Source organism: Dromiciops gliroides, chromosome 1 (genome assembly GCF_019393635.1).
Source record: "Dromiciops gliroides isolate mDroGli1 chromosome 1, mDroGli1.pri, whole genome shotgun sequence".
Lineage (NCBI taxonomy): Eukaryota > Metazoa > Chordata > Mammalia > Microbiotheria > Microbiotheriidae > Dromiciops > Dromiciops gliroides.
In genome coordinates, this window is record NC_057861.1 from 196,678,107 (window position 1) to 196,691,850 (window position 13,744).

The following is a 13,744-nucleotide window of genomic DNA, read 5'->3' on the forward strand; positions in this document are numbered from 1 at the left end:
TATGAATAAAATTGAATTCTACTCTACCTTAAGAAATGGCAAAAGGGAGTTTTCGGAGAAACCTTGTAAGACTGGTATGAACTCATGCAAAGTGAAGTGAGCAGAACCAGGAGAGTAATTTATAATGACAACATTATTTTAAAAGTTAACAATGGGGGCAGCTAGGTGGTTCAGTGGTAAAGCACCGGCCCTGGATTCAGGAGTACCTGAGTTCAAATCCCGCCTCAGACACTTAACACTTACTAGCTGTGTGACCCTGGGCAAGTCACTTAACCCCCATAGCTCTGAAAACAAACAAACAAAAAAAGCTAACAATGCTGAAAGGCTAAGACTATCTTATCAATGAAATGACTAACCATGATTCAAGAATACCAATGATGTTACCCACCTCCTAAGAGGTGATTGTAGTTAATATGTTGAATGACACATACCTACATATTTGTACAACATCTGTTATACCTGGCATCCAGGGCTATGGGATTGTGGGGGTGGGGAGGAGGTATATGACTAAGGAAAAGAAAATACTCATATCTATAATCTCACCCATGTGAGTGTTCCCAAATATTATAAATTGTAAGCTATCTATCCCTATTTACTCATACCATACATGTATACTCATAATTTTACCTGAAAGGATTCACACAACATGCTTGACAGGGGAAGTGAGTGGGGGCAGAGGGAAGGAGGGAAGGTATCATCCCTCATTTTCTCTTGACAGTACAAGAATAGCAACTAAACATATAGCCTACCCCCATCTTGCTCTTGCCACACAACTAGTCCATCTTCTTTTGTGATGATATATTTTTCAGATGACATTTTTTACTCTGGTTTTTCTTTATAGTTTCTTACTTATGCTGTAGTCTACTCAACTTCCCCTTCCCCCCTATGCTTCTACATTGCCCTATGAGGAGTCCTCAAGGATCTTTTAATTATTTAGCAATAGCATTATTCCATAACTCATAGCAAAACAATGCCACCAGAAGAATATTGATATTAAAAAATGAGGTTTTGTTTCTGGGAGGAATTTGAAATTACTAAAGGATCTTGCAATTTCCCAAAGACAATACAGTCAAGCTGTTCTCCTCTTGTTTAATTTAGGGCTTGACTTATTGTCCATCTGTAGTATCTGTCCAAGATGTATATACAGATGAACAAGTTCTATAGGTAGTCAATATAATTGCATGTCATAATCTTTATGACAGACATTTTTATCCACTTGTCTTTTCCTGCATGAATGGTTAGACTTTCAAACTCTTTTGAGAGTTATATATCTCTTCCAGGAGGCTCCCTTGCAACAAGCAACAAGCACAATGTCCTACATATGGACACATCTAGAGAACCTCATTATCTATAGGAATCTATTCTCAACATTTAATGTGCATTGCAATCCCCTTCATGTCGCTGGTGACACTGGCAAGTGTACATTTCTGTTATTTTATATTTTGTCTGATTCTTATAATTAAAGATTTGCTTAATAATAATAAGTATAATTTATATAGCTTTAAGGTTTACAATCAATTTACTTAATGGCATTTCATCTGATCCTCCCAATAACACTGAAAAGTAGGTATTATTATTATTATCCCCATTCTACAGATTAGGAAACTGAGGCTGAGAAAAATTAAATGATTTGCCTAGGGTCACAGATTTAGGAAGTATCTTAGGCAGGATTCAAACTAAGTTTTTTCTGACTCCAAATCCATCACTCTATGCCTGCTATATCACCTAGCTGTTTGAACATTAAGCTTACCTCTGTTGTTATATCTTTAATAGACTCATATAGTTTTTTTTTTTTTTTTTTTTTTTTTTTTTTTTTAGTGAGGCAATTGGGGTTAAGTGACCTGCCCACAGTCACACAGCTAGTAAGTGTCAAGGGTCTGAGGCTGGATTTGAACTCAGGTCCTCCTGAATCCAGGGCCGGTGCTTTAACCACTGTGCCATCTAGCTGCCCCTGACTCATATAGTTTTAAAAGAAGAGACCTTGTTGGAAGATAGCCATTAAGGTGAAATTTTCTGATATCTAACCAAATGAATGTTGTTATTGATTTTTAATTACAAACAATAAGCACAGGGATTTTTTTCTATAACTTTCAATTATAATACATTCTACTGTGCAGTATCACTTGAAAAAATCTGCATCTTACCTACTAATACCTCATATCAAGGATGCTTTTGATACATGGGTAGATTATTTTTATAAAAAACCAGACACGGGGCAGCTAGGTGGTGCAGTGGATGGGGCACCAGCCCTGGATTCAGGAGGACCTGAGTTCAAATCCAGCCTCAGACCCTTGACACTTACTAGCTGTGTGACCCTGGGCAAGTCACTTAACCCCAACTGCCTCAAAAAAAATCAAACAAACAAAAAACAGACAGGAAAATAAACATATGGGATGGTAATTGCTGGTGGTCTCTCCATCACCTTTGCTAGCAAGTATGAATAATACCTTGGTTTTTTTCCATTTCTTTGATATCCTTCAGATACCTTATGGATCGGTCCTTCAATGTCCTCATAATTGTGCGACTTTCAGCAAAGATATCTACATGATTCAATACTACTTTTCATTTATCATAAGACCTAGGACTATGATAATAAGAGTCCAAATGCAGTAGCTCTATTGTATTGATATGTTTCTCCTATTACCCTTCCATTTTTGTCTTTTATTGTCCTTAAGGAAAAGGAAGGGTAAAAGAAAGGAACAAGCATTAAGCACTTATTATGTGTCAGGTACTGTGCTAAGCCCTTTATAAATATTATGTAATTTTATCCTCACAACAACTCTGGGAGGTTGGTGCTATTATTATCTCTTATTTTACAGCTAAGGAAACTGAAGAAGGTAGAAGTTAAGTGACTTGCCTGGGGTCACCTAGCTAGTAAGCATCTGAGGGCACATTTGAACTCAGGTCTTCCTGCCTCCAGGTCTGTCCTCTGTTCACTGTTTCACCCAGCAGGATGCCTCAGAATGCTTTTCCTTAACTGGGTTGCTTGCAAAACTTTCTTTAAATTATTTTCATCCTCTATTACTTTTCTTTGCTATATCAGGTGATAACTGCTTGCAAAGTTAACCACTTAAGATCTTATGGAGATTTTTATATAATAAATAACGGTTTCCTTTGGCTGCCATATCAATTTACCTGGAAAAATCAGTAAAATGTTTCCTGACAAGTGTTCTTTATATTATTATGGTCAATTTGTTATGGCAATTATATCAGTTGAATTTCTGTACAATTATGGTAATCTTTATCTATGTCCTTCCTTCTATGTATATCTCATTTTTTTATCATCAATAACTTGAGTCACGATGGATTTTAATTGTACACTATCTTTTTCTCACTGTTACTCTTTTTTTGTGGCTTGGTACTAAGTACGATCGCTGTTTTGACAAATTACTGGTCTGACCTTATACAAAGAGCTAACCAAAGAATGACTTTCATATCAGTAACAAGTTGCTTTTTGTTTGCTAAAATATAATCAATTTCATCTTTTATGATATTATTTGTTGTTCTCTACATCCAAAATGTTGTAATTCTTTCCTCATAGAAAAAAAACTGTGATACACAGGTCTGACACTTCTGGGTAGTTATAAGCCTTTCTTCTCTCTCACTTCTCATGCCTGGATCTTTGGCTTCCAACCTTATCATTCCACCAAAAAAGCTCTCTGCAAAGTTATCAAGGATCTTGGTCAAATCCAAAGGCCTTTTCACAATTCTCATTCTCCTTGACTTCTCTGCAGCCTTTGACACTGCTGATCACTCCTCTCTAGGCATTCTCAAGATTTTTGGAACACCACTCTCTCCTGGTTCTTTTCCTCATCTCCCTCTGTCTCTTTTGCTGGATCCCCCTTCAGATCATGCCCTCTAATTATAGAATATAGAATTCTAAATAGAGAACCCTCAGGGTTCTGTCCTGGACTTTCTTCTCTTCTCCCTTCTACTTCAATTGGTGATCTCATTAGTTCTCAAGGATTTAATTCCCAACCCTATGCTAAGGATTCTCAAATTTACTTTTCCTGCCCCAATCTCTCTGCAACTCTAATTGTCTTTCAGACACCTCAAACTAGATGTCCAGTAGACATCTTAAACGCAATATCCCTAAAGCACAACTTATTATCTTTCTCTTTACAACCTTTCACCTTCTTACCTTCCCTGTTACTGCATAGGCAACACCATCTTCCAAGTCCTTCAGACTCTCAACCTAGGAGTCATCCTGGATTCCTCACTCTCACTCCCCATATCTAAGCTGCTGCAAAGGCCTATCAATTTCACTTTTGCAACATTTCCATACAGCCCCTCCCCTCCTCTGATACTGCTACCACTCTAGTGCAGGCCCTCATCATTTGCTGGTGGGTTGGCCTGCCACAAGTCTCTCCCCATTCCAATCCATTCAGCCACTAAAGTGATTTTCCTAATGCACAGAGCTGATCATGTTACCACCCCCCCCCCAAGAGTCTCTGCCTCTGTCTCTCAATAAATTCCAGTGACTCCCTATTGCCTCTAGGAGAAAATACAAAATGATGTTTGGCATTCAAAGCCCTTCACTACCTAGCCCTCTCTCAAGTCTTACACCCTATTCTTCAACACATATTCCTTGATCCAGTGAGACTGGGCTCCTGACTGTTTCATGAATAAGATATTTTTTTCTTCAGCTCTAGGCATTTTCTCTGATGACCCCTACCTCACCCTGGAACAATCCCTCCTCTGCTCTGACTACTAAACTCTTTTAAGTCCCAACTAAAATCTTACCATCTCCAGGAAACCTTCTTTAACCCCTCTTACTTCCAATGCTTTCCCTCTTTTCATTATTTCCTGTTTATCCTGTATAACTTGATATATATGTATATACACACATATACATATGTGTGTGTGTATATATGTATATATATGTATATATATGTATATATATATATATATATATATATATATATATATATATATGTTTGCATGTTGTCTCTCCTATCAGAATATAAATTCCTTAGAGGGAAGGACTGTTTTTCCCTCTTTTTTGTATACCCAGTGCTTACCATAGTGTCTGGAACATAGTAGGCACTTAATGAATGTTTACTAACTGATTTTTGCTCTTCCTTCCTATTCCAACTTTACACTGAAAACACTAATTACCAAAGTATATGCTTATTTAAAGTAAAAAATTGAGGGAACTTATCACTGTTCTTTAAATTTCAATATATTTTCATTCTCTTCCAAAAATGTTGGTACATAAGCTACAATTACTCAAGGTAATACTGGTCCTGAGCACTGTAATAATGGAAACCAGATGTTCTTTGAAATTATATTTCTTATTGTCTGAGGGCACACACATGCATGCATGCGCGCGCACACACACACACACACAAATAAAAATTACTCCATCATTTTAATCTGACTGACTCCCTACCAAGAACCTGTGGATCAACTTTCAATTTAGCTGCAACTCTTATCTTTCTTCTAATTTAATTTATAACAAGAATGTCAAGACTGATCCGATTCAATTCCTCTAATAGTATGAACACTTGTTGCTCAATGGATAAAGCAGTATAAAACTATGATTTTTAGAATTCCCATCCCATTTTCCTCCACTTTACCACTGTCACTGTAGAAGCAGAAGGGGGGCATATAATACTGGTGCCCACTTTGTATTTTTATCATCAGGGAACTTATATTCAACATGGGAAACAACATGCTAACAGATAAGAAAATAAAGAATACATGCAAAATAAATTCAAAATGTGGAGGGGGGGTCAGGAAAGGCCTCTTAAAAGAATGGGCAACAAATTATACAAAGGCATGGCAATAGTAGATGGAACATTATGTATGAACAATAAGAAAGTCAGTTCAGCTGGCGCAGAGAGTGCTTAATAGGGAAGAAGTATGTAATCAGCCTGGAAGCGAGAAGCTGGAGTCAAAACACGAGGACTTTAAATGACAGAGAAATTTGTATTTCATCTTGTAAGTAATAGGAAGCTACTGAATCATACTGAGGAGAGAAGTGACACAGTCTGATCCAATCAGACATAAACATTTTGAATGTATGAGCTTAGCCATGTACATTACAAAATGAAGCAAAGTTTAAAGGAAACATCAAGAATTGTAAAATTAAACTAAAAAAAGCTTTTAAATGATCCACTTAATCTATACACACTGACCTTGAGATAATCCCGTTGATTCATAAGACTGTTGTGGGATAGTTTGCTGTTCAAATTGATTGATGTTATCTTGGAGAGTATGTTCAGAAGTCACAAACCTATCTAAAGCCAAGAAGAGAGATACAAAAAAAAATTTAATGATTTTGGCAAGTATAACAGATTTAAACATTTACTAATACAAAAGGATATTTTAATATTTAATCTTAAAATTAAAACTGCTTAATCTCAAAAAAGTAGATTCAGAAACCCTTTCATCTTAGTTATAAGCCTGTTTAAGCAATACTTTTTATTTAAAATCAGCTGAGGGAATTTTAGTATACATATCTTATCAAGCCTCCTCAACAAAATCAAGTCATCTGGAAGAGATATATAATAATACATAGTATACATGTATCTTGGACAGACACCTCAGAGAGATGAGTTAGGTCCAAACTGAGTAGGAAGAAGAGATGGTCCTAGAAGCACATTTCAGAAATCTAAGCAGTGCTTTAAACAGGCTCAAATTGCTGAATACTACAGAAGTGAATTTTTTACATCCTAATACATATTCTTCATGTTTGTTAAAATACAATTTCTTTCATTCTTTATGATGTTATTTGGTATCCAAGATGTCCAATGGCTCTGAATTTTCTGACACCTTTTCAAAGAAAATATTCATGATAGAGAAGTAGAAGGCTCTGTTATCTACAAAATTCTGGTCTTTCTCATTCTTTATTCCTGAACCATGGTTTCCCATACATTTCTTTCTACTTTAACATTTTTTCCTCCAAGAAGAAACCAAGTTTCAGTATAGGTTGATTTAAAAGGATGTGCAGGCCTATTATGTTTATCTCCTACTCCAACCTCAAGAGGCAATGTTACTGTAACTAGGTGTAATTATTTTCGTCCTTCCTTCCTTTGTGTTTTTTTAAATGCTTAGTATTAGTAGCACAAAAATATTTTTAGTTCTTTTGGTTTGATCAAAAACCTGCTCCACCAACTCCTTTCTTTGCCTCTATAACATGTTTCTATGGAGATATCTCTCTACTTAAGAAGCAACCTGTGTCCTTCTGGTGATGAATTCAAAAATAATCCCCTCCAACTACAATTCCACATCAGCAACTGTCTACTATTATCACAGCAACACTACAAATCCAACATGTATAAAAGAGAATTAATCTTTTCTCCAAAATGCATCTCTTTTTCTGGGTTCTTTGTTTCTTTTGAGGAAGCCAACAGGAGCTACTCACAATTCATTCTTCCACACTCCCCACACCTCCATATCCAATCAGATGCTGTCTCACTGATTGTCTCTCTAAAACATCTTTCCTTCATCTTCTATTTAAATAGTCACCAGCAAGTTTTAAGCCTTCAACACCCCTCACCATAACTACAGCAAAAGTCTTCTAATTTGTTTCCCTACTACAAGTCTCCCCTTTCCAATACATCTTCCAAATCGTTGTCAAAATAATATTACTTAAAGCACATGCCTGACCATGTCCATTCCCTAATCAAAATTACTCTACTTGCTGTTCCTCTTATATAACATTCCATCTCCTGTATCAATTCCTTTGCACCTGCTCTTTCATGTCTATATTAGTAATTTTCTCAGAATTACTATCTTCTTTCAAAGATCAACTTGAGGGCCATTTCCTATATGAAGTATTTTCCTGAACATTTTAACAAAATCTTTGGTGCTAGGGAAGGCTTACTAGATGTCAGAAGGGAAAGATATATTTTTAAAGTGATATAAAAACAAAAGACATTAATAAAGCCCAAAAAATCATGGGGTAGAGAAAATACAAACAAGTATCTTTAAAAGTTCAAAAAATAGGGGCAGCTGGCTGGCACAGTGGATACAGCACTGGCCCTGGATTCAGGAGGACCCGAGTTCAAATCCGGCCTCAGACATTTGACACTTACTAGCTGTGTGACCCTGGGGATGTCACTTAACTCCAATTGCCTCACTTTAAAAAAAAAAAGTTCAAAAATGAGATGTCGACAAAATACTGTTGGTATTTTTTTCTTAAAGACTTTATTAGGAATGTACATAACCAGAAAAGGAATCAAAGTGTAGAGGATAGAAAACCTGTCATAGCAATTAGATGACATATCCAGCTAAGTACTTTGTCAGTAAACTCAGAAATCTTTCTAAAAGTCACATTCTATAAGCCAATTCAATTCAATAGATATTTATAGAAAAACATTATACCTAGTACTGTACTAGGCAATATGAGGATAAAAAGGAAGTATAAATGCAGTCCCCATCCTAAAAGTTTATATAATCACTGGGAGAAAAAAGTGAAATCTATAATTAGTTTTCTATTTTTAAAAATCCTTTTTGAGCTCTTCTAAGAAGATCTTTTGGTCTTGAGACCAATTCATCTTCCTCTTTGAGGCTTCACATGTAGGCATTTTGACAGAGTTGTTTCTTCTTCTGGATTTGTGTTTGGTCTTCCCTGTCACCATAGTAGTTCTTTATGCTAAGGATTCTTTTCTGTTTCTTATCCATATTGCAGCCTATTTTGTGACTTTTAAAGTTGAGCTCTGCTCCTCAGGCACAGAGAACACTGTACCAAGCTTCTTGTGTTGGGGGCCAAGGGCTTGATTACTGGTTTTCTGCTGTTAGGCCTCTGGGGCCTGTGGATTTCTAACTACTTTGGGCTTGCTCTCCATGCTGGGGTAGCCTAGATTAGTTGCACCTGAACTGTGGGTGGTTCTCCAGCTGGGCAGTTTGTCCTCTCTGCCAGGGCTGGGGGGACCTCACAACTGGCCTGCTATGCCACCAGCCTGATAAGCCAGGATCAAAGGGCCTCAACTGTTGATGTGTGCTTTGGCCAAGAGCCTCCTGTTAACTTTCCCAGATACCCTCTGCACTATACTGTGCTCTCCTTTCACCCAAGTGAGACAGAAATTTCCTTAAGTCCTTCTAAATTATCTTAAGCTGGAAGATTGTTTCTCTCCGCCTTTTTTTGAGTTCTATAGCTCAAGAATCCATTTAGAGGCTAGATTTAATGTTGTTTCTGAGGGAAACTCCGGAAAGCTCAGACAACTTCCTGGCTTTTCTCTGCCATCTTGTCTCCACCCCCTCTTGGTGTTCTATTTATCTTTTTATTTTTATTCCTTTTTAAAGGGTCAATTTTTAGAGATGTGGTCAGTATTCAGGGAGAACTACGGTTATGCAATAACTGTATGTGACTGGTTATATACGACTGGTGAAAAATGCATGTCAATATATAATCAAAATGCAAGATAAGTAAGTAAATGATGCTGTTAAGAGATTACAAAAATGAAGAATTCAATGTAGACCGGAGTATTCTAGGACAACTACATCATTCCATATACAGTAAGAATAAAATTTTAGGGGGCAGCTAGGTGGCGCAGTGGATAGAGCACTGGCCCTGGAGTCAGGAGGACCTGAGTTCAAATCTGACCTCAGACACTTAACACTTACTAGCTGTGTGACCCTTGGCAAGTCACTTAACCCCAATTGCCTCACCAAAAAACAAACAAAAAAACCAAACAAACAAACAAAAAGAATAAATTTTTAACATTCAGATAGTTACCTTCATCTGGCTCCAAAGGTTGGTCTGTCAACTGTTGGCCAAGTCCTGTTTCTTCTGGACCTACTACATCCTGCTGGTCCAGTTCCAAAATGGCTTCATGATCAGTAGTGACAGTTTCATTTTGCTGCAGTTCATCACTTTCAACTTCCACTTGCATCTGAGTAGAAACATGAATGGTCTGCTGATCTACTGTGTTATCATCTATAGAAGCAGCTTGTTGGTGCTGTTGTAACTGTTGAGCAAGTTCATATCTTTAAAAAAATAAAGTGAAACTCAATTGTCAGAAGTTGCTAATAATTATTTTTAAGGAAAATCACTTAGAATACTTTATTTTATGAACCAGAGTAACATTTTATTTTTTTCCTCTTCTTCTACTGACCTCATTTCCCCCTCATAAAGTATCCCTTATTACAACATTAGTAAAATATCATAGCAATAGCTTTGGGTTATACCTGAGATTTGACCCTAATTCTGCAACTTACTATCTATTTATCCAAACTTGTTTAATATCTCTGGACTGTTTTTTTATTTGTAAAATGACAGAAGACCATGCAATTAATTACAACTCAAAATCCTTTGTTTTTATTTTTATGTTTATGTATTATTTTAAAGGAAGGTTATCTCACTATTTGGAAACTTCTTTCTTGTTGAAAAGAATGGATTTGGTACTAGTTTTTTAAAAAGAGATCAGTGGAACAGATTTAGTATCCATCATAAAAAAGTGATTTAAGAGGGAAAGAAACACGCATCTATTAACTGTCTACAACATGCCAGGTATCATGCTACGTGCTTTATATACATTATCTCATTTGATTTTCATAAAAACTCTTTTGACTCAGATGGAGCTGAGGAAACCAAGACACAAAGAGGTTAAATTGACTTGCAATGTCTGAGTCTGAATTTGAATTCAAGTCTTCCTGACTCCAGGCCCAGGTCTCTATCCACTGAATCACTTTGCTGCTTCACTGAACAAACTAGCATAGTGTTCAATCAAACCCAAAGACCCAAACTACTAGGTTAAGTTCTCACAATTCAATAAAAACTTCAGAGAACACTGGAAAGCAGTCTGACAGAAATTACATTAAGAATAACGATGCACACAGCAGAGTTTGAGACTCATGAGATAACACATGCAAAGCATTTTGTAAAACAAAGTGCTTTAGTGTCTATAATTATTATAACTATTAGCATCCTAGTCACTTGTCCTCCAGTCTGGTGATGACTTCATTCCCAGAGCCTTCCACTGCATTCCTACTGAGGCCAAGCAATGTTTATAAGGCAATACAGTAGTATATGCTGGTAAATGTTTAACAACTGGGTAAAAAGTGTATGCACACATTTTTAAATTTAATCTGCATTTTTAACACTAAATCTAGACAATTAACAAAACAATAAAGCAAGTACTTATGAGTACTAACTGCCAATTTCTGGTGTGTAAATGATCAGGCTGAAAATTTAATGAGAGACATTTGGGGATGGCTGACCCCATTTGTTGTTGTTCAGTGGTTTCAGTCATATCTTACTATTCGTGACCTCAAATGAGTTTTTGGGGTTTTTTTGCAAAGATACTGAAGTGGTTTGCCATTTGACAGATGAGGAAACTGAAGCAAACAGGTAAGTGACTTGCCCAGGGTTACAAAGCTAGTAAGTCTCTGAAGCCAGATTTGAACTCAGGAAGATAAATATTCCTGACTCCAGGCCTGGAACTCTTTTCACTGCACTACCTAGCTTCCCCTCCACTACTATACCTCTATTCTCCTATACTCTATACCTGACCCAATACCATGTGACAAAATAAACTTCAAACAGATAAATACCCTACCTATAAAAGGTCAACATATTATATAAGGAAAGGGGTTTCATAACTATGATTAAGGAAAGAGTTCTGGAACAGAGATAGAGATGACCAGAAGATGAAATGGTCAATTTTGATTACATAAAACTGAACAGCTTACACACACACACACACACACACACACACACACACACACAGGATCAATACAGTTAAAAGAAACACCATTAACTGGGGGAAAATCCCTGCAATAAGTTTCTCTAATAAAAATCTGATAGTGGTACATAGGTAAATGATTCAAATATAGAAGAACAAAACTGGTTCCATAATAGATAAATGGTCAACCATTATATATAATCAGTTATCAAGGGGAGAAAAACAATTTATCAACAACCATATGAGAAAATGCTCCAAATCACTAATAATAAGAGAAATGTAAACTTAAATAATTCTGAGGGTCTACCTCACACCTATTAGATTGGCAAAGTTGACAAAGACAGAAAATGAGAGCAGTTGGAGGAGTTGTGGGAAGTTAGGCACATAATTAATGTTGCTAGAGCCGTTAATTCATCAGGTCATTCTGGAAAGCAATTTGAAATTTGAGCAGAAAGTAACTAAGCTTTGCATAGCCTTTGACTTAAAGACAAGAGCCTTAAAAGAAATCAAAGAGAGAAAAGGCTGATATCAACAACAAAACAAACTAGTATCAAGTAGTATCTAGTAGAACTTTTTGATTGTGGCAAAGAACTGGAAATTAAGGATATGTATCAACTTGGGAATAGTTGGACTACACAGAATATGGGTATAATGGAATATTATTCTATCATAAGAAATGAAAAAAGGGATGATCTGGGGAAACTTGCATGAATTTATACTGAGTGAAGTAAGCAAAATCAGGTGAAGAATTTTTTTTTTATAAAGTCTACAACACAAAAAAGAAAAACAACTTTTTAAAACTTAAGAACTTTGAACAATGCAATGACCAAACATGACTCCAAATGACCAATGAGGAACCAAGCTATTTTTTTAAAAAAGGTAATGGGGTGCGGCTAGGTGGCTCAGTGGATAAAGCACCGGCCCTGGATTCAGGAGTACCTGAGTTCAAATCCGGCCTCAGACACTTGACACTTACTAGCTGTGTGACCCTGGGCAAGTCACTTAACCCCCATTGCCCCGCAAAAAAAAAAAAAAAAAAAGTAATGGATACTAAGTGTAGAATGCAAAATATTATTAAAACATGGTCAATCTGGAAATTTGTTTCTCTTGTCACAAGAGAGGGTTTTTGTCTAATTTGGAGTGGTGTGGTTGAAGAGACATAGAGGTGATATTGATATAAAAAAGAGAAGAGTGACTGAAGCATTTAAAGAAAAATGCACAGAACAGAACTGAAGGAGAGTCAGAGGGAGACAGACTGCAGGACAACTCTGAAAGTAAAGTATGGAATTAATTAATTTTTTTTTTTAAGTAAGGCAATTGGGGTTAAGTGACTTGCCCAGTATCACACAGCTAGTAATTGTTAAGTGTCTGAGGCTGGATTTGAACTCAGGTACTCCTGACTCCAGGGCCGGTGCTCTATCCACTGCGCCACCTAGCTGCCCCTATTAAATACTTAAAAAAAAAAAAAGCTGTATAAAATTGCAATTTGCAGTTTATACAAAATCCTCTTTTTCCCCTATGTGCAAATATTTTATATTATTTTTGTCAAGTTTAAAGTAACAAATTTTATTTTTGAATTTTAAACTTAAAAAACATTGGTGTCTGAGAATGGGATTCGGATTTCTGGGTCACAGCTTAAAATAAAGGAAAGACAAATTTTTTTTTTAATTATTATTATTATTTTTTTTTTTGCGCTGGGCAATGGGGGTTAAGTGACTTGCCCAAGGTCACACAGCTAGTAAGTGTCAAGTGTCCCAGGTCAGATTTGAACTCAGATACTCCTGAATCCAGGGCCGGTGCTTTATCCACTGCACCACCTAGCTGCCCCAAGACAAATTTTTTAACAAGAACAAAATACCTCTATTAAGTGGCATAAGAAGGTAATTGTCTAAAATCGCACAAATATAGTTAAAATAGCTGCAAGCAGAAAATCATAGGGGAGGGAAAGAGATTGCCTACATATAGTCACCAATTCAGATAAACTAGAGAAGAGGTACAATAAGAATAACAAAGATACTAATATATTCATAGGAGGCAAAATCCAAGAAAAGAGCTAATGGTAAAACAAAAGTCCTGAGATACTTTAACACAAAGGTACAAAGTCTGTATAC

General features: G+C 36.4%; 1 protein-coding gene across 1 annotated transcript in view; it reads right to left on the reverse strand.

Moving 5' to 3' along the window:
• The window catches only part of ZNF236 (zinc finger protein 236), a 188,371-nt gene that overhangs the window by 93,972 nt on the left and 80,655 nt on the right, over positions 1–13,744 (reverse strand). The window contains 2 exon segments of the mRNA XM_043976777.1: positions 6,141–6,242; positions 9,686–9,936. Coding sequence (XP_043832712.1) covers positions 6,141–6,242; positions 9,686–9,936 — 353 coding nt within the window.